The sequence below is a fragment of the Camelina sativa genome, chromosome 18 (assembly GCF_030686135.1).
Source record: "Camelina sativa cultivar CO46 ecotype springtype chromosome 18, ASM3068613v1".
NCBI classification, from domain to species: Eukaryota; Viridiplantae; Streptophyta; class Magnoliopsida; order Brassicales; family Brassicaceae; genus Camelina; species Camelina sativa.
Window position 1 is genome coordinate 646759 of NC_141897.1, and position 17361 is coordinate 664119.

At 37.3% G+C, this 17361-nt stretch overlaps 4 protein-coding genes and 1 pseudogene across 10 annotated transcripts; 2 read left to right on the forward strand and 3 right to left on the reverse strand.

Moving 5' to 3' along the window:
* The first annotated feature begins 181 nt into the window (after positions 1-181).
* On the forward strand, positions 182-3072 carry LOC104760172 (vesicle-associated protein 2-1). Of its 7 annotated transcripts, none has more exons than XM_010483050.3 (8): positions 182-558; positions 809-893; positions 1164-1234; positions 1343-1424; positions 1512-1627; positions 1729-1860; positions 2373-2441; positions 2583-3072. In XM_010483050.3, the coding sequence occupies exons 2-8, from the start codon at positions 833-835 to the stop codon at positions 2712-2714; spliced, it is 663 nt and encodes a 220-aa protein (XP_010481352.1). In that variant the 5' UTR covers positions 182-558; positions 809-832; the 3' UTR covers positions 2715-3072. The 7 variants fall into 7 exon arrangements, with proteins under 7 accessions (XP_010481352.1, XP_087354746.1, XP_087354744.1 ...); XM_087498620.1 differs by having other exon boundaries at positions 209-558; positions 648-893; XM_087498618.1 differs by having other exon boundaries at positions 417-558; positions 1164-1424.
* A 468-nt stretch (positions 3073-3540) lies between these two features.
* On the reverse strand, positions 3541-4340 carry LOC147921298 (uncharacterized). The gene is made up of 4 exons (XM_087498623.1): positions 4224-4340; positions 4030-4129; positions 3845-3930; positions 3541-3728 (listed from the first exon to the last, which is right to left on the reverse strand). Exons 1-4 carry the CDS (start codon positions 4338-4340, stop codon positions 3543-3545), a joined length of 489 nt encoding a protein of 162 aa, XP_087354749.1. The 3' UTR covers positions 3541-3542.
* A 539-nt stretch (positions 4341-4879) lies between these two features.
* Positions 4880-5388, forward strand: LOC109130601 (defensin-like protein 141). Its single transcript, XM_019240315.2, has 2 exons — positions 4880-4988; positions 5115-5388. Exons 1-2 carry the CDS (start codon positions 4943-4945, stop codon positions 5294-5296), a joined length of 228 nt encoding a protein of 75 aa, XP_019095860.1. The 5' UTR covers positions 4880-4942; the 3' UTR covers positions 5297-5388.
* Positions 5389-8012: 2624 nt separating this feature from the next.
* LOC104763021 (YDG domain-containing protein At5g47160 pseudogene) lies at positions 8013-9393 on the reverse strand (annotated as a pseudogene).
* Positions 9394-10982: 1589 nt separating this feature from the next.
* Positions 10983-11903, reverse strand: LOC147921299 (uncharacterized). Its single transcript, XM_087499700.1, has one exon. The coding sequence runs from the start codon at positions 11901-11903 to the stop codon at positions 10983-10985; it is 921 nt and encodes a 306-aa protein (XP_087355826.1).
* Between the last annotated feature and the right edge of the window lie 5458 nt (positions 11904-17361).

A 17361-nucleotide genomic window follows, 5' to 3' on the forward strand; every position in this document is an offset into this window, starting at 1 on the left:
AAATGAAAATGGCCTACCACCTCTGAAAGCTCTCATTCCATTATTAGCATTCTTTTAACCTACTAGTATGGTACAATATTCAAACTAAGCAAACCAATCATAATATTCCACGTCATCCTTCCTTTTTTTTTTAGTTTTCCAGCCTGTCGCTTTAAACGTTTTTTTTTTTTTTTTCTTTCTTGTCAATGCATAATGCACAACTGTTATCACACGTGTCACATTTTGCCTCTCTTCCTCTCTGTTTTCTTTCTTTCTCTCTGCTTGCCCGCACTTCCCGGAGACGACGCCGGAGGGAAATCGTACGGAAACTTTGCTTCGACTTCACGTGTGGCTGGTTGGCCGCTCCACGAAGCGCTCTCTTTTTTTTCTCTCTCTAGAAAACTTCGTTTTACCACCCAATCGATCGAAACGAGAGGAGAGGAGAGAGAGAAGGTGAATTCTGGTTTTGGTGGAGAGAGAGCGATTCTCGGAAGAGGCAGATAAAGAAATAAGCGCAGCTTCTTCCTCCTCCTCCTCACGCGGTTGGACCTTTTCTTTTTTTTTTGGGGTCTTCTTCAGGTTTGATCCGTCTTTTTTTGCTCTCTTCCTTTCTCCTTTTCTTCTTTTTACCTTTTTTTTTTTTTTTTTTTTTCTTTTCTTTTCTTCAGAGACCTTTTCCTGGGGAAAAAAAGAAACAGAAAATTGTGAAATTAGGGGCTTCGATTTTGATGTGTAAAAGTTTTTCAAAATAGAGAGATTTGATTGTGGAACCTTTTTTTTTTCTTTTTTTTTTCTTTTTTTTTTTTTTTGTGTGTTTGTGCGTCGTTAGCTTAAAGCAGCAACAACAACAAAGATGTCTGGTGTTGGCGAGAATCAGCTTATCTCCATTCAACCTGATGAACTCAAATTTCTCTGTAAGCATTCTCTCACTCAGCTACTCCGTTAATTTTATCTATACCTAATTTGTTAAATGAGAAAAGAGCTCTCTCCTTCTCTTAGAGATTTCGAAATTGTGAACATCAAAGTTTTTGTTTCACTTCTTTGAGCTTTGAGGTTTCTCACTTTTTTTTATAGATAATGTTAATTGTTGAAGGTTGATGATTTGATTCTCTTGGGTTATTTCTAAAAATTTATTCTTGTTCTGTGACATTTGAAATGGGGAATATTTGATATTGTTGTTTCAGTTGAACTCGAGAAGCAGAGCTACTGTGATCTTAAAGTTGCCAATAAAACTGAGCACTATGTTGCTTTCAAGGTATATACACCAACCTTCACATCCTTGCTTTCTTTTATGATCAAATTACTTGTTTCCTCCTGTGGTACAATACAAATGACATCTTTCATTTTCTTCAACCAAAATCAGGTCAAAACAACATCTCCAAAGAAGTATTTTGTAAGACCCAACACTGGTGTCATTCAGCCTTGGGACTCTTGCATCATTAGAGGTACATTCATTCTCTCTCTTTATTCATCCGCAGTTTATGACTTCAAAACATGGAGATGATAATTAAGTGATCTTTCGAAATTTTTAGTTACTCTACAAGCGCAACGAGAGTATCCTCCAGATATGCAGTGCAAAGACAAATTTCTCCTCCAAAGTACCATTGTACCTCCACACACTGATGTCGATGAACTTCCACAAGACACAGTAAGACATCCCAGTTTACAGCCTTTCTGATTATAGAATCTTGTTTCAACATTTTTGGGGAAACAAACTTTATATTAATATTTTGACATGCTTGTGTCTAGTTCACCAAGGACAGTGGAAAGACATTAACAGAGTGTAAGCTCAAAGTCTCTTATATCTCCCCGTCTACTACCCAAAGATCCTCTGAGTCCGGAGCAACAAATGGTGATGGACAGGGCTCAGAAACCATCTCTGTGAGTAACACCTACACCCACCCCCACACTATATAGTTTAATCTGCCTATGGTAATGACTTTCTGAGAATCTGTTTTAATCATTATCATTTTGCTAACCTGTTAAAATTTTAGCAAAAAACCCTTCTCGTAAGATATACTATGAACCTATTGCATAGACAGAGACACCTTATGAAAATTGAAAAGTCCTTTTTTTTTGTGATACCTGTGTGCAAGAATTTTTTATTCAGATCCCATTTCTAGTATTCACACTTGTGGATATCAAGCAAGAGTAAGTTAGAAACTGTAATGAGGGACTGAGTTGATTTGTTAGGAGTTAGGACAGTGAAACACACGCTGCTTTTTGAAGCCTTCATTTTTTCTCTATAAATATATCTTTCTTCATCGTTTGGTTAACAAATGTACCTCACAGAATCTCACAAGTAGCGACCACATTCCTTACTTAAAGAGAGATTAATTTGTGTCTTGTTTCATCATCACTCTCACAATTATACCCATCAATATTTTGAACAGACTATACAGCGGCTGAAGGAAGAGCGAGATGCAGCCGTTAAGCAAACACAACAGCTGCAACATGAATTGGCACGCCTTCCATGAACCTTTCTCTGATATCTTAGCATTGGTTTATGCGTGCTCTCATTGCCATTCAGAAAAAACATGTGAACATAACAATGAATAATAACAAAGGATAACTGCCTAACAAGGTTGTTAATAAAATCGCAGGAGATGGTGAAGAGACGGAGAAACCAGAGGAACGGTGGAAATGGGCTATCCTTAAAGTTGGCAGCTATGGTTGGACTCATCGGACTCATCATCGGTTTCATCCTAAAACTCACTTTAGCTTCTCCCACATAACAACCCTCAGCTTATCCACGTCGCCTACCATCTCAGCATATGTAACTGCGGAATCAAAAACAATTTCACACATTTTCGGGTATCTTACTCTGTCCATCCCTCTTCTTAATCTTCTAAATTTGCGTTATTTCTATCCATCCCTCTTCTTAATGTTCTTCTTCCATCAAATTTTTTCCCTTTTCAGTTTATATTTTATGTACATTTTTGACCCAACAGACCCTTTCAATCATTCGAGTTTCCTTCTCCACCTTTTCAATCCTAATCCTTTGCATTGTTGAATGTTGACCGCTTTGTGGAGAAGGAAACCTGTTGCAATTATTTTGTTATCAGTTAAAAAATAATTACCTGTCCTCGAAAACGAAGTATTGTCTTCAAAATTAATTAGCCCTCAGGTACTTAAAATGAAAACTTGATCAGATGAACTTTTGTTTTTCGTTCTGTATTAAACACACAGAAATACAAATATACGTACGAATACTTGTGATCCATTATAAATACCGAACGTTCGTGATCAAAATTGAAGAAAAAATAAATATCTCACATGAAACAATGTTATTTGGGAGACTTGAGGATTGCGTAACCATGATCAAAGAAAGCTTTCCTAGGGAGCTAGGGACTAATCGAGCGAGAGAGAGAGAGAAACCAAATCTATTTTTAATGTTTGGTAAGGGGATGATCAGTTCTGTAGAGTTATCTTGTATAGTGGTGTCCATACATAATTCTAATATATAACACAAAGGAATATACAATTTTGTTTGCTGTCACAGCAGCTTAAAGGTCAACAAGAACCCATGAATATTGGAAGATTAAATGTTGTCTAGGCAACATTCATGTTATCTGAAGCCAACGCATAATGTAATATGTTATTAGAAATGAAAGGAATAAACCAAAACAAATAAACAGTACATGCGTTGGCTTCAGGCGCCGCAACGCATCAATCACTTTCCTCTTCTTGTTCTTCTTCCCACGTTCAGCCGAAATCACCACATTTTTGCTGTTTTCAGTTAACATCAACTGTTTCTGTTTTAAAGAAGAAAAATGGTGTTAATAAAATTTGAAAATAAATAAATAAATGATGTATATAGTAACAGAATCATCACATTAGAAAAAGAAAAAAAAAAGTCTCATGCTTCTTTATGTAAACGCAGGCGAAGAAGCCGATGATGTTGAGCTGCTTCCTCCATTTTCAGCTTCAATTTCATATGGAATAAAGCTTCTGCATGACAACAAAACATGTGTTATTTGTAATTTATTAAAAACGATCGATTCAAAGTGGTGGTCGTTAAAAAAAAAAAGCTTTGGTCGACGTACGTACCACGTTTGTTATTGTTCCGGTAATGTTGTTTTGCTGTATCAAAATGCATGGCAGCCTTCTCCCTGTAAACTTTCTCCTCTTGTTCAATGGGCACTAGCCTCTAAACAAGAGCAACAAAAACAAAATGTAAAAGAGTTCATAATTATAAAAAGTAAGATCAATTAGACTTATGCATGGACTCGGATGATAGATACCTTGTTTAGCCGGTCAATCGATTGTTGGAGACCATGTAACGGATTGCTGCTGTGTTTCCCAGCGAGCAAATTCACAACCATCGTAACCGGCGATGGATAAACCCACTCTGATCTCATCTAGCTACCAAAATCCGAAGAAGATTATTATCACGTCGAACAGTTAGGGTAAATTTCTAGCTACGACAATAATCAGCGAGATGACGCACGGCACAAACCAGAAGGAACTAACTAGAGCTAGGGTTTCTAAATCTAGAGTTGTATACCAAAAACGATTGGATTTTTAATAAGTTCAACCGAAGAAAAAAGGAAAAGATTTATAATTTGTTAAAGGAGATCAAGATATGTTAAACCGGAAAAAAAATTTATATATTATTTTGTATCATGGGATTTTAAATGATTTTTTTGTTAGGAAATTCGGATACAGTTTCCTTTTGTCTTGGACAAAGGATACAATTTCTTTAAGTGAGATATAATAGAGATTATATACTCTATGAGCTAATCTATTGTTGTCAAAAAAAAAAAAGAGAGATTATATACTCTAAATGAAAAGATTTTTTAAAATTACTTACCAAAATTCATCAATGAAATCTTCTGAAATCCGTATTCTTTTATTTTCTGATATCATATATATATATATATGTTCCGGTGATATTTATTTGTGCATTACCACCCAGGACACTATATTTGTAATTCAAAAAACTCTAAATTATCAAACAAAAATGACCAAATCCATCGTTTGTGCTTTCTTCATCATTTTTATTCTAGGTTTCCTTTTTAATATATTGTATCATATCATGCTCTAAATCTCATTTAAAAATCATGTGTTTTATATTTTTCGAAAACAAAAAAGAAACTGATAATTTTTATGTTATTATGATTATATTTGTGTAGGGATGATGGTGAATGAGATTGAAGGACAAAAACAAGGATGCAACGAGGTTTTAAAAGAAGTAGATTGTGGTGCTGGTAGCTGTAGCGCTCTGTGCCTACAGAAACGGAAGGGCTTGGGTCGATGCGTCACACCAAAAGGCAATGACACCCTCAAATGCTATTGTTATTATCCTTGCGTTTAAAGTTTTTATTTTATTTTATTTTATATCATCTGATCTATATCTTTCAATTATAATAAATTAAAAACTAATTAATAAATCATGTTTACTTGCTATCCATTTCAGATAGATGAAATATGATCAACTGTTCTCGACTTTCTCAAACTAATCTAGAAACTGAAAATGTGAATCCTAAATCAACTAAAAAAACATTTTACAAGAAGATAAAAATTAACAAAAAAATTTCATCATATAAGAAACTAACAAAACTTTTGGTATCATACATTAAATAATTGAAAATAGTCTAACAATGAATTTATGTGTTGTACATTGGATATATCAAGAATAAACAATTTTGGAGCTCCATCTGATAGATGATAGCTATACGAACAACAACCTCATTAGATTGACAAATATCAACTAAACTAATCCTCGATACAGGAGGTTCTCGTTCCGAAAACATAGTGTAAATCCGTTTTTCATCATTGTTGTATTTGTTTGTGTATGAATGATATTGTAATTAGAGTTTTAAATTTGTAATTTATAAATATCAAGAAAAAATAAATAACTAAATTCAAATTGAGTATAAGTTTTTAAATAAAGTAGATTTCAAATTAGTTAATTGCATTTTATATAAATCATCATATATAAAAAATGCTCAGTTAAGATCATATACTGAGCTTCAAAGAAACATGATTGTAAATCTTGACCATTGGAGAAGAAGGAAATGAAACAGTTGTGATTGGTTGCAAATAACAAAGTAAGGACAGTAAAACCCTCTATAAATTAATAAGGTCGAGACCATAAAGTTTTATTAATTATAGAGGTTTAAATTTATTGATTAATTTTTTAATAATCTATGAAGAATTTTTTTTATTTTCATAGTTTTAAAATTTTTCTATCACAACAAAAGATACTTTTGTCATAATTCATATTTTAATAGAATTTTTTTAATTTATAGTTTTTGCTATCGTGATAGGATTGATAACAATAGTTAACTAAATTATCCATGTGAAAATGATAAATGTTCAGAAATTCAGAGTTCATAAGAAATTGATGCTACTATCTTTGATGGTGATGATGAATTCGAAGAAGATTTTGCGGAAACAATTATCGCGTCTAGGATTCTCCATAATTTTTGGATCCAATTTGAGAAGACAACACTAAAATTTTTTAATGCAATGAGAAAAATTTTAGGGATAGGCAAACAACAATACAGTCGTATTTCACTAAATTTTCTTAGATATATTTATATATATATATATATATATAATTTTATATCATTATTGATTGATAATATTGGTGAGACCATATTTTAACATAGGATTTCCAAAAAAAAATATTATCTTATTATTTTATCAAATTGTGCCATTTTTTACACTTGTCCAACTCGGGACCATAAAAATTATTAATTTAGTGCGAGTATTAATTTAAAGAGTATTAATTTGTAGAGGTTTTATTGTATAGTTTCCTTTGTGTTTTGTTTGTTTGTTTTATGTATTGTGAAAAACATCAAACAATTTATTTATGTATACAATAGTTATAATCATATTTTTTTATACATTTTAAGATCTGTTTTGATATTTTTAAAGAGTTATATAAGAAAACAATTAAAAAAATTAGAGATACCAATAAATCCTAAAATTAGTTTAATTTGGTAAAGTAAATGAGTTAGTGAACTTTTGTCACAAATATTAATTTTGTAGATAGAGAGAAATGAAAAAAGGTTAAGGTATCATAAAAGAGTTGAATTATGGGTAAACAATTATAGGTTTTTTTTTTTTTGAAGGTAAATAATTAGAAGTATGTAGTTATAAATGGTGGTATAGTAAAAAAAAGTATAACAAAAAACTTGTTTGTAGTAAAAAGTGTCACTACGAACACACTTTTAAAAGGTACTATACCAGACTATAGTTGGTTAGATATAATAAGTCTTCGGACCTAAGAAATGTTGTACCCAGACCCGACTCAAATAATGTGGTATTGTGAAGCTTTTCGAAAGTTGGACCCTCTTCTTACAGTTATCTTAAATTTTAGGACCTTAAATTGCAAAAAAAAAAAATAGTCAAATTAGCGGGATCTGGTGCACTAGCACACCCAACACACCCCTAGAGCCGACACTACTTGTACTAGATCCGAACCGACCTGATTTTTTCCGGTTTCGTTCAAACTGGTTAGGCATTTGGTTCAATTCATAGAGATTGAGATTTATGTACGGTTACCTAAGCTGACCCGACAAACCCAATTAATCGATCGGTTATCCAATTAACTCGATTAAATTATAACGAAAGTATAGAAAAATACCAAAATTATATCAGTTTTAACTGATTTAACCAGTTTTAACCAATTTTAACAGAGAAACCCAACAAAAGTTCAATAACCAAAAAAAACTGAAACACGACCCAACCCAACCAGAAGATCCGAATTCGCAGGTCTGTGATACACAGTGGGAGTCACTCAGTAAATATCTCAACAATATTAACAAAAAAAGGAGATATAAGAAAAGCGGTTCTCATTTATGCCATCAGAACCTCTTTGGAGACTCCTTTCACACATATCATGATCTGATTGTTTTTTTGTTTCTTATAATTTAAATTAAATAATAGTTAAATTATATTAGAAAAAATATCAAAATAATATATTTTAGAGAATCATAGAGTTTCAACCAATGTTGATGTTCTAAAGAAGTACTATCTTATCGAAAACCAAAAGACACAAAGTTTCATATCACACTAACATTTCAAAAGTCTATTGAAGGCTGACCTAACTATTATGCTAAGCTTAAACTTGAAAATAGTGTTACCTTGAGGCCTTTTCTCTTCCCAGTACTTGTCAACCATATATAACCATCATACACATAATCCTTTCCTCTATGATCCAATCTCTTTTTGCCTAGGATCACTCGCACCGGAGTTTTTTCCTTAATGTTATTAACTAAAGCCAAATTTCCTCCAACAAGCTTCTGATCTTTGATTGCTTTCTGATCCCTGTTCTTCACATTACCTCCTTGACCACAATAGATCATCACACCGTTAACGAATCTATCGTCGTAATCATTACCTTCAGATGAAACAATGCAAGTAGCTAGTTCCATGGTTCCTTTCTTCATGTAATCAATCCCACCCATGATGTCGAAGTGAAGACCGATTACACTGAGTTCTGCTTTGAATTGAAATTTGTCTCCAACCTCGACTCCAAGGATTGGTCCAATCATCTTTTGACAGTTCACTTGCATCCCCATTTCAATGAGAATAGTACGAGTTTGGTAATGTATCCTACTTTTGGCAGTCTTGGATTCACCTCTTCGTATTGCATTGTCACAATCGAGCTCATCAAACATAAGTTTGAAATGACGTAACACCTTGTGAACTTTCTCGCGTGGGCTAAGATATTTGAATATCTGGTTTTGTTGTATAGTCGGAATGAGTCTAAGTTGATTCAACTGTCTTTCATCTTTGTGTTGAGTTGGTTTATAAGCATCGACTCTTAGTCTAACCGCAACTGCATTACTCAACTTCTTCTTTGCCGGTGAATATCCATGTTTATGCACATCATTAGCTCTTGGTCTTAATGTAGTTGCATTACACAAATTCTTCTTCGCCGGAGAATATTTATATTTTGGCACAATTCTGGCTACCAAAGGATCCTTGTGAAAGTTACCAAAATGAAGTCTTCTTTTGCTTTGAGAAGCCATTAGGTTAATACTTTCCTCAGCTCTTAGAGGTATATGCAAACCTTTGGACAACTTCTGAAAGTTGACATGGGAAGCCATTAGCCTAATACCTTCCTCTTCGCTTAGTAGTTTCACTTTACTTTCAAAAAGTAAAGGAACATTCCTCTTAGCTGGAGGATTTTTCCCATTGCCTGCTACATTGAAGCCAGCTTTCTTCATAATCAAATCAAACGATTCGGCTTCATTAGGGCCATGGTAATTGTGATGACTAACACCAACACGATTGCTATCTTCATGACCATCTAAATCCTCTTTTGTCTCACTTATAAGAGCAACTCTATCACTACCAATCTTACTTCTCTCATTTTTAACAATAAATTGTGGAAAATCTCTAACCGAAGAAACATTTCGTCTTATAAGAAGAGGAGATACTTTGAATCATCAGCATCCTACAATGTGCATAAAATCAATTGTTTGGTAAAGAAAGATGAAACCCTTATAAATAAACCATAAGAAATCATAAGAAATCAAGAAAATATGAAGTTTTTAACTCATGTTTAAACATATATAATTCCAAGAAAATTACATGGTGTAACAAGAATCATATGAATATTGAAATCTAACAATAATTTCAAGAAAGTTACATGTGTAACAACGCAAACACAATAAATATTGAAATCTTACAATAACACAAGGGAACAACTGTAACACTCTACCCTTCTACTCCAACAGATAAGCATGAATTGTCTCTGATATTTTTAAATGCTTACCACAATGGAAGCTTGTCTAGACTTTTGGGATGCATGAGTAAACATGTTTATTCAGTAAGGATGATCATATCTACTCACATGAACCTAAACATTCGTCTAGTCCCAATGAACATAACTCGCAATGAAATATAGATAAACCACTTACACCACATAATCTAGCAATTTAACAAATCACAAAATCTAGCATGCATAGTTCCTTGCAATCATTGTCAAACATGTATTAAGTAGCATCTGTCAATCTAGCTATCTAACTCGACCTTAGTGTTCCTATAACAGCATAATTAGAAGCATATGCAAGGGTCTACTATCCTACCTCAACATTGGTGTGACAGACATTCTAGGGTTAGCAACAACAAGAGGGGGATCTTTCCTCCTTCCATCACCCGATCCAATATTAACTTCCACACACTCAATCATCCTTTGTAGATCTTAAGTTTTACAGAGAGATTAAGCTAAGATATATGGTTTTAAGGAATTAACGGTTTCAAATAGGCTTACCTTACGATTTAGGGTTAGGATATCCTTTCTCTCTAACTCTGATTGCCTTTTTATCTCCTTATGGCAGAGACAACAGATTGACGGCGGTGGCTAGAGCTCGGGCGTGGGTGGTAGGGTTTTGGATACAGCTCTTTCTTTATAGTTTTTAACTTGTGACTAAAGTTATAAAATTAAGGGGTTATCTATCTATTTATAAGGATACTAATAGATTAGGCTTTTCCTTTTTTAACGGGTTTAAGTTTTTCTTTTAACTAAAGGCTTTGTTAAACAATTATTGATTTTCACTAAGGGGTCTTAAGGGGCTGGCAAAGATTTTTTTAAAAAAACTGAGCCTTTTTTTTTCCTTTAAACAAACTGGGCTTACCTACATATTTGGACCCACAACGTTACAAAGACGAAAATGTTAAATGATGGAGATGGAAATTTGTAACTTTGAACCGTTACTGTGTGTAAAATCATGGAGATTGTGAAAGTACGAACCTGGATTAGAGCAGCTTAACAATGTGAAAGACTAGGTTTTTACAACACCTTATCTCTCTCTCTCTTGATTCGATTGAACGGAACTATGAGAAGCTGTGCGTTTTGTGCGCTCAAAGTAAATTCACTCGTTGAACGGAACTATGAGAAGCTGTGCGTTTTTTTTTTTGATAAAATGTGAATTATATAACTAGATGGAACATTGTTAAGTACAAGACTTTAGGGGTATAAAACGGAGCAGCTATGACCAATAAAAAATTAAAAAGCCATAGGAACTAAAATGTTAACTGATTTAATAACCATTGGCGAACCATTGAGAAAGTAGACGGCCGCATCCTTTCCGATACAGGCGAGCAAAGAGGGTGTCTCTAACACTGTGATCAATTTGGGCGCAAATTGCAGAGGGCGATAGTGATATGCCATCGTGGAGCGTTATGTTCCTTTCCCTCCACAACATATAAATAGTTGCCTGAACTGCTATACCCTTTAGGGAGGACGAGAGATTTGGGGATTTGGACATTAACCACGAGATCAGAGTGGACCAGTTGACAAAGATGCAGGGATGGTGGCTAAGCCGAGACATGATGTTGAGCCAAACTTCTTCAGAGAAAGGACAGTGAAGGAGAAGGTGATCTCGAGTTTCTACCTGAGAGTTGCAGAAGAGGCAATGTGAGGGAATGTTCATTCCCCATGATAACAACCTTGCTCTAACAGGGAGGCGGTGCATGTTAGCAATCCAGAAGTTGAATGCATGCTTGGGCACCGAGTTTTTGAACCAAACAGCTTTGGCCCAATGTTTCTTGTCTTCGGAGGGTCTAAGGTGATTCCAGGTTTTCTTCGTTGAGAAAGCAGGCAGCGATTCATTTCCAACCACCCAATAGTAAGTGTCTTGGCCTCTGGAAATGTTTGGCGTAGTAATGCTGAGTAGCACATTACACAAGGTTGCAACAGAGGGATTCCTGATTTTGCTTGAAGGTAACCTCCAACCTTGGTTTGTGCAAGCGTCTGCTACTACCGCATCAATTGGAACACCTAGCTGGAGAGGGCCCGTGTTGCCCAGATAATCGATGAGAACTCCAACAGGAGACCAGATATCAAACCAGAAGCGGGCTGTAAGGCCATCACCTATCTTGCAGCGGAGTAGAGACTTGACAAGGGGTTTCAATTTAAGTAGAGAGCACCAAATCCAGCTTGAATTGTTATGCTCTGTCATAGACCAATAATTTCCTCTTTTTAGGTGATGTTCCTTCATTCAGGCTACCCACAAAGAACCACTGCTTGTAAAGAGAGACCAGATAAGTTTCAGATTTGGGACCTTATTCCACATAAGCAGGTTCCTTAACCTGAGACCTCCCTCTAATTTCGGTAAGCAGACCATGTCCCAAGAGACTTTGGCGTGAGTACGTTGTGAGATGTCACCTGACCAGAGGAAACCATTACAGAGCTTCTCTATTGCTTTGATACATCCTTTTGGCAGGGAGAATGCCGTAATCCAGAAGTTAACTAACCCATAGATGAAAGAGGAAATCAGCTGTAATCTGCCTGAGAAAGATAGAGTTTTTACAGTCCAACTATTTAACCTTGCTGAGATCTTATCGGTGAGTGGTGAATAATCAGATTTCTTGAGTATCCTGGGGAGAAGAGGAAGACCAAGATATCTAATAGGATACTCGCATGCCTTGAATCCCATTTCCGAAAGGGAGTCCGAGATGTCTTGACAAAGACTTGCATGAAAAAGCTCTGTTTTGTCTTTGTTCATTGCCAAACCAGATAGACGATGAAATGAGTCCAAAGCCTCTGTTATAGCCTGAAGGGAGGAAGGTGTCCCATCAAAGAAGAGCATAATGTCGTCAGCAAAGGCAAGATGGGTAATTAGAGGATTCCTGCCCAAAGGATGATAGCCAATACAGCCTTGTTCGAATTTGGCTTTGATGAGGTTGGAGAAGACCTCCATTGCCATTACAAACAATGGAGGTGAGAGAGGGTCTCCTTGTCTTAGTCCACGTTTGCCTTGGAAGTAGCCACATAGATCACCATTAACCTTTACAGAGAAGGATGTTGTTGTTAAGCAGTTTTTGATCCAGTTGTAGAAGGATGGAGGAAAGTCTGCTGCCTCAAGTAGTATGCGGATGAAATCCCAACTAACAGTATCAAATGCTTTCCTCAGGTCCACCTTAAGCATTCCTCTAGGAGTGACTGATGCGCTATTTGATCCTTGAACTAGCTCCGTTGCTAATAGAACATTCTCTACTAGAAGACAACCTCTGATAAAGGCAGATTGCGAGTTGTTGATCATATCTGGCAGGAGAATCTGTAGCCTACGAGCTAGTATCTTGGATGCGATTTTGTAGACCGCATTACAGCAAGAGATTGGTCTGAACTCGCCTATCTTATCTGCTCCTAGCTTTTTAGGGATGAGAGTGATAGTAGTGGCATTCCATTGTTTCAGAATTTTGCCGGAGGAGAAGAATTCCTTAACTGCCGACGTGAGATCTGCTCCAATTATATCCCAAGTCGCTCGAAAGAACTCACCCGTATATCCGTCGGGCCCTAGTGATTTGTTTCGGGGAAGAGAGAAAGCTTCTCTTTTGATATCAGCATCGGAGATAGTTGCTTGGAGGATTTCTTTTGCTGCTTGGTCGCATTTGTACTTCGCAAAAGAACGGATAAGCTCCTCTTCTTCAGCCGAGATAGAGCTGGAATCCGAACCTAGCATCCCTTTGAAGAAGCTGACACAGTGATTCTGAATCTCTGAACCCTCTTCAATTATCTGGCCTAAGTCAGCTATAATATAGTGAATTTGGTTAATGCCCTTCCTACTGTTTATCATCCTGGGGAAATAGGAGGAGTTACAGTCACCACTTTCCAGCCACTTCACTCGTGATCTTTGTAAGAGGAACTTCTCTTCAGCCAAAGCCAACTCGAACCACTTCTGTTGAGCTTGTTTCTCTAACCTTGCCAGCTGGGGAGAGGGATTTGTGAGAAACCTAGCTTGAGAATAAGCAAAAGCAGCTTCAGCCTCCTTAACCCGGTTCTCAAGATCAGAATAGTGCTTCTTGTTGAGTTCTTTTATGACCCGTTTTAAAAGCTTGAGCTTTTTGGAGAGACAGAACATTGTGGTACCTTCAATTATGGTGCTGTTCCAAAACTCAGAGACCCGAGGAATGAAATCTTTATGCTGGAAGAGAAAGTGAGAAACCATAAAGGGCTTTTTTTATTTGTTAGGGACTCCTAACCTTAGGCAACTTGGGCATTGGTCGGACATCTCAGGATCTCCGAAATAAGCAAATGATAAAGGAAATTCCATCTGCCAAGTAGCGTTAACCAATATACGGTCCAATTTCTTCACTATCGGATTGGTCTCACGTTTATTCCACCATGTTAAAGTGTTTCCTCTAGACATCAGGTCAAACAACCCTGCATTTAGTAAACAACTCCTGAACTCCTGCATTCCTTTAGAAACCCTTGTAATGCCAATAGAACTCTCGTTAGGATTCAGGGTTTGGTTAAAGTCACCCATAGCAACCCAGGGTTTAGAGCTGATGATGGGGTCCTTTGCTAGCTCCTCGATCTCGTCCCACAATTTTTGTCTCCCATACTTGCAATTATCAGCGTAGATATAGGAGAACACCACCTCTTTAGAGGAGTTTGGCATACGCACTATACAAGTAATCATTTGGCCTGATTTAGAATGGATAGACAAATTAACCCTCTGGTCCCAAACAACCCATATCCTTCCCAATTCCGCAAATTCATAGTTCCCTTCAAAATTCCAGTCTGGAAAAACTGATTGAACATACTTCTGAGACTTTCGAAGCTTAACTCGGGTCTCTATTATACTACCAAAAGCAGGCTTATTATGCCTGAGCCACTTCCTTAGGCTCCTACGCTTTACAGAATTGTTTATACCCCTAACGTTCCAACAAAAGCTGTCTATCATCATTAATGTGATTTAGTTTTGGAACTCCTCCCCGTGGAGTTCCTGAGGTTCCTCCTTTCTTTTTTAGAAAGCACCTTAGTGTAAGGTGTTTCATCTTCTTCACTTCTTTCTGTCTCGCTGTCTGAGCTCGATGGGGGAGATTCGGAGAAAGAGGCCTATGCTGATGAGGATGTGGGACTCTTCTTCTGATGTTTCTTTTGCGGGTTCCTCTTTTTACTGGACGGGCCTGCTGTTTCTGTTCTGGAAGGAGAGCCAATCTCCACCTGAAACAATGGAGAGGAGTGAACCATCTTCTTCTTTATCTTGGCCCTCTTAGTTCGGCTTATGTCTTCTGAGGATTCTGACTCAGGTGAGGATTGCTTCGCCACCCATTTGGTCTTAAGTTTGTCTCTACTGTCTTTCTTAGCATCTGCCTGCTCCTCCACTATAGGGGCAGAGGCTTTGCTCTTCCTCAGCTTTGGACAAGCCTCGAGAGTATGACCAGTTGAGTTACTGGAAGAGCATGTGATGGGGGCAGTTGGGCAGCGTCTTACACTGTGCCCCATTTCGTGACAGTGTTTGCAGATTGGGGGGAGCCAAGGGCAAGAGACTGCGACACGATGGATTTGTCCAGATGAGAATTGGACGTTGACAGCCTCTGGTAGTGGGGATGACGGATTGACTACTGTGAGAACCTTTCCAACCTCGAGGTTTGTCATGTCTATTGTTGATTGATGACATCGGATTGGCTGACCTAGCATTCCAGCGATGTGCTCAAAACCTTCCTCAGAGAAGAAATGTGGCGGGACTCCTTTGAATTCTAGCCATACTGGAAATTCAGTTAGCTCCGGCAGTTCAGGATTCAGACCTGGTTCCCAGGCTGCAACAAACATAGTTTGTCCTTCAATGAGCCACATACCTTGATTTAGTATTCTCTGCCGTGTAGTGGAGTTGGGAACACAAATTAACACTGTACGAGGACCCAATCTTGAGATTGTAATGTCGCGATGACGATTGCTCCAGATGCCATTGAAAATAGCATGGAGCGTACCTCTTGGGGGAAGGTTTCCGTGAAATTGACCAATAATAAATGGCTCCCATCTCTTATTGTTCCTAGTTATTACTTCATTAGGGATTTTGACACATAGTTCGCCTGATTCAAGGGTGAAAGCCTCCCCTTTCCTCGACATAGAGCCAGAAGGGTCCTTGAGAAGGTCAACCCACAAGGTTTAGCTTTTGACTGAACTTGGTCTTCAGGAGAAGGAGAAGCCGAGTTAATGGACTGGGGTTTGGATACAGTGTCTAAGAGGAGCGGATCCGAGTGCGGAGGCAGGAGATCTGGGGTTGTGACTGACGGAGCAGAGGAAATCTTGGATCCAGAGGGAGCCTGAGGAGTTAGAGCAGTGACCGGCGGCTTAGGATTAGGGGGTTCTGATACGCTGACATTTGGGCCGACGGGATGAGGGGTGGTCTCCGCTGTTGAGGGTTTCAAAACCTTTGGGGGTTGAGGCGGAAGTTTGGCCGGGGGTTTAACGGGAGAACGTTTCTTCTTGGGCATTGGAGAGGAGTGCCGCCGCCGAGAACGGCAACGGCAGTCGCGAGGGGATACTGTTCACCTTCTCCGCTGTTGACTATTGTTTCAAACACCAATGAAGCTGTGCGTTTTGTGCGCTCAAAGTAAATTCACTCGTAGCATTGTATCTCAAAGTGTAAGAGTTGGTTTAGATATTAGAGTTTTGGTTTAGTTAAATTAATCGTGTGTGTTTACGGAGTTTCGGTTCAGTTTCGTGTGTTCCGAGATGTATCTCGCTCGTGTTTTGGCGGCTTTATATCAATCATCAGTTAAAGTTTTATTGTAACTTCAAAATAATATATATTGTCTCAAAATCTAATTTAAGAATTAAGAAATCATTCAAGAATTTGTTAAAAACCAAAAGTAACATTTATGAAATTCAGAAACACAAAAGGATACGTAGGCATTAGAAGCACCATATCATATTACAAGTTTCTCACATAAAATTGGTTTAATATTACAAGTAGCTACCTCACCTAAGTTGGTTTGATATTAAAAGTACCTCACGTAAGTTGCAAGTATTATCTTCCCAAAAAAAACAAAGATTCATCTCACACTAAACCCTTTGAAAAGTCAAGAGAATGTTGACCAGCTACTCTACTATATAAGCTTCTATGGTCCGCTCTCTCTTTGCCAAGTCTCACTCGCAATGGTTTATAAGCATTTGCTCCTAGTATCACCGCAGCTGCATTACTCAACTTCTTCTTAGCTAGTGGTGAGTGTCTATGTTTCGCCACAGCTCTGGCTACCAATAGATACCTCTGAAAGTTGCCCAAAGAAGGTCTTCTTTTGCTTTGGGATGCCATCAGCCTAATACCTTCCTCAGAGCTTAGAGGTTTCACTTTACTTTCAGAAAATAAAGGGTTGATGAAATTTCCCATAGCCAATATTACCATTACCTGCTACATTGAAGCCAGCCTTCTTCATAATGGACATCCTTAGGCATATGGTAATCGTACGTGACGAGCAACATCAACACATTCGCTATCTCTATAACCATTCGAATCCTCTTTTGTGTAACTTATGACAGAAGGGGGGGATCGTTTGAATCATCATCCTGCACACAACATATCAACTGTCTAGTAATCGCTAAGTATTTTTTGATTTCCAAACTCAAGAGACACTCATAAAAAAAATAAAAATAAAAAAAGGATATACTTCTTTGTTCCCATGCACACA

Excerpts from the sequence above, each read along its gene's own strand:
- LOC104760172 (XM_087498618.1), top strand. The coding sequence starts at position 833 with ATGTCTGGTGTTGGCGAGAATCAGCTTATCTCCATTCAACCTGATGAA. Across the intron at positions 1,861-2,372 it reads AGGGCTCAGAAACCATCTCT|ACTATACAGCGGCTGAAGGA; the intron begins GTGAGTAACACC and ends TATTTTGAACAG. Across the intron at positions 2,442-2,582 it reads AACAGCTGCAACATGAATTG|GAGATGGTGAAGAGACGGAG; the intron begins GCACGCCTTCCA and ends ATAAAATCGCAG.
- LOC147921298 (XM_087498623.1), bottom strand. The coding sequence starts at position 4,340 with ATGAGATCAGAGTGGGTTTATCCATCGCCGGTTACGATGGTTGTGAAT. Across the intron at positions 4,130-4,223 it reads CGATTGACCGGCTAAACAAG|AGGCTAGTGCCCATTGAACA; the intron begins GTATCTATCATC and ends GCTCTTGTTTAG. Across the intron at positions 3,931-4,029 it reads CCGGAACAATAACAAACGTG|AAGCTTTATTCCATATGAAA; the intron begins GTACGTACGTCG and ends GTTGTCATGCAG.
- LOC109130601 (XM_019240315.2), top strand. The coding sequence starts at position 4,943 with ATGACCAAATCCATCGTTTGTGCTTTCTTCATCATTTTTATTCTAG. Across the intron at positions 4,989-5,114 it reads CTTCATCATTTTTATTCTAG|GGATGATGGTGAATGAGATT; the intron begins GTTTCCTTTTTA and ends ATATTTGTGTAG.
- LOC147921299 (XM_087499700.1), bottom strand. The coding sequence starts at position 11,903 with ATGACAGAGCATAACAATTCAAGCTGGATTTGGTGCTCTCTACTTAAA.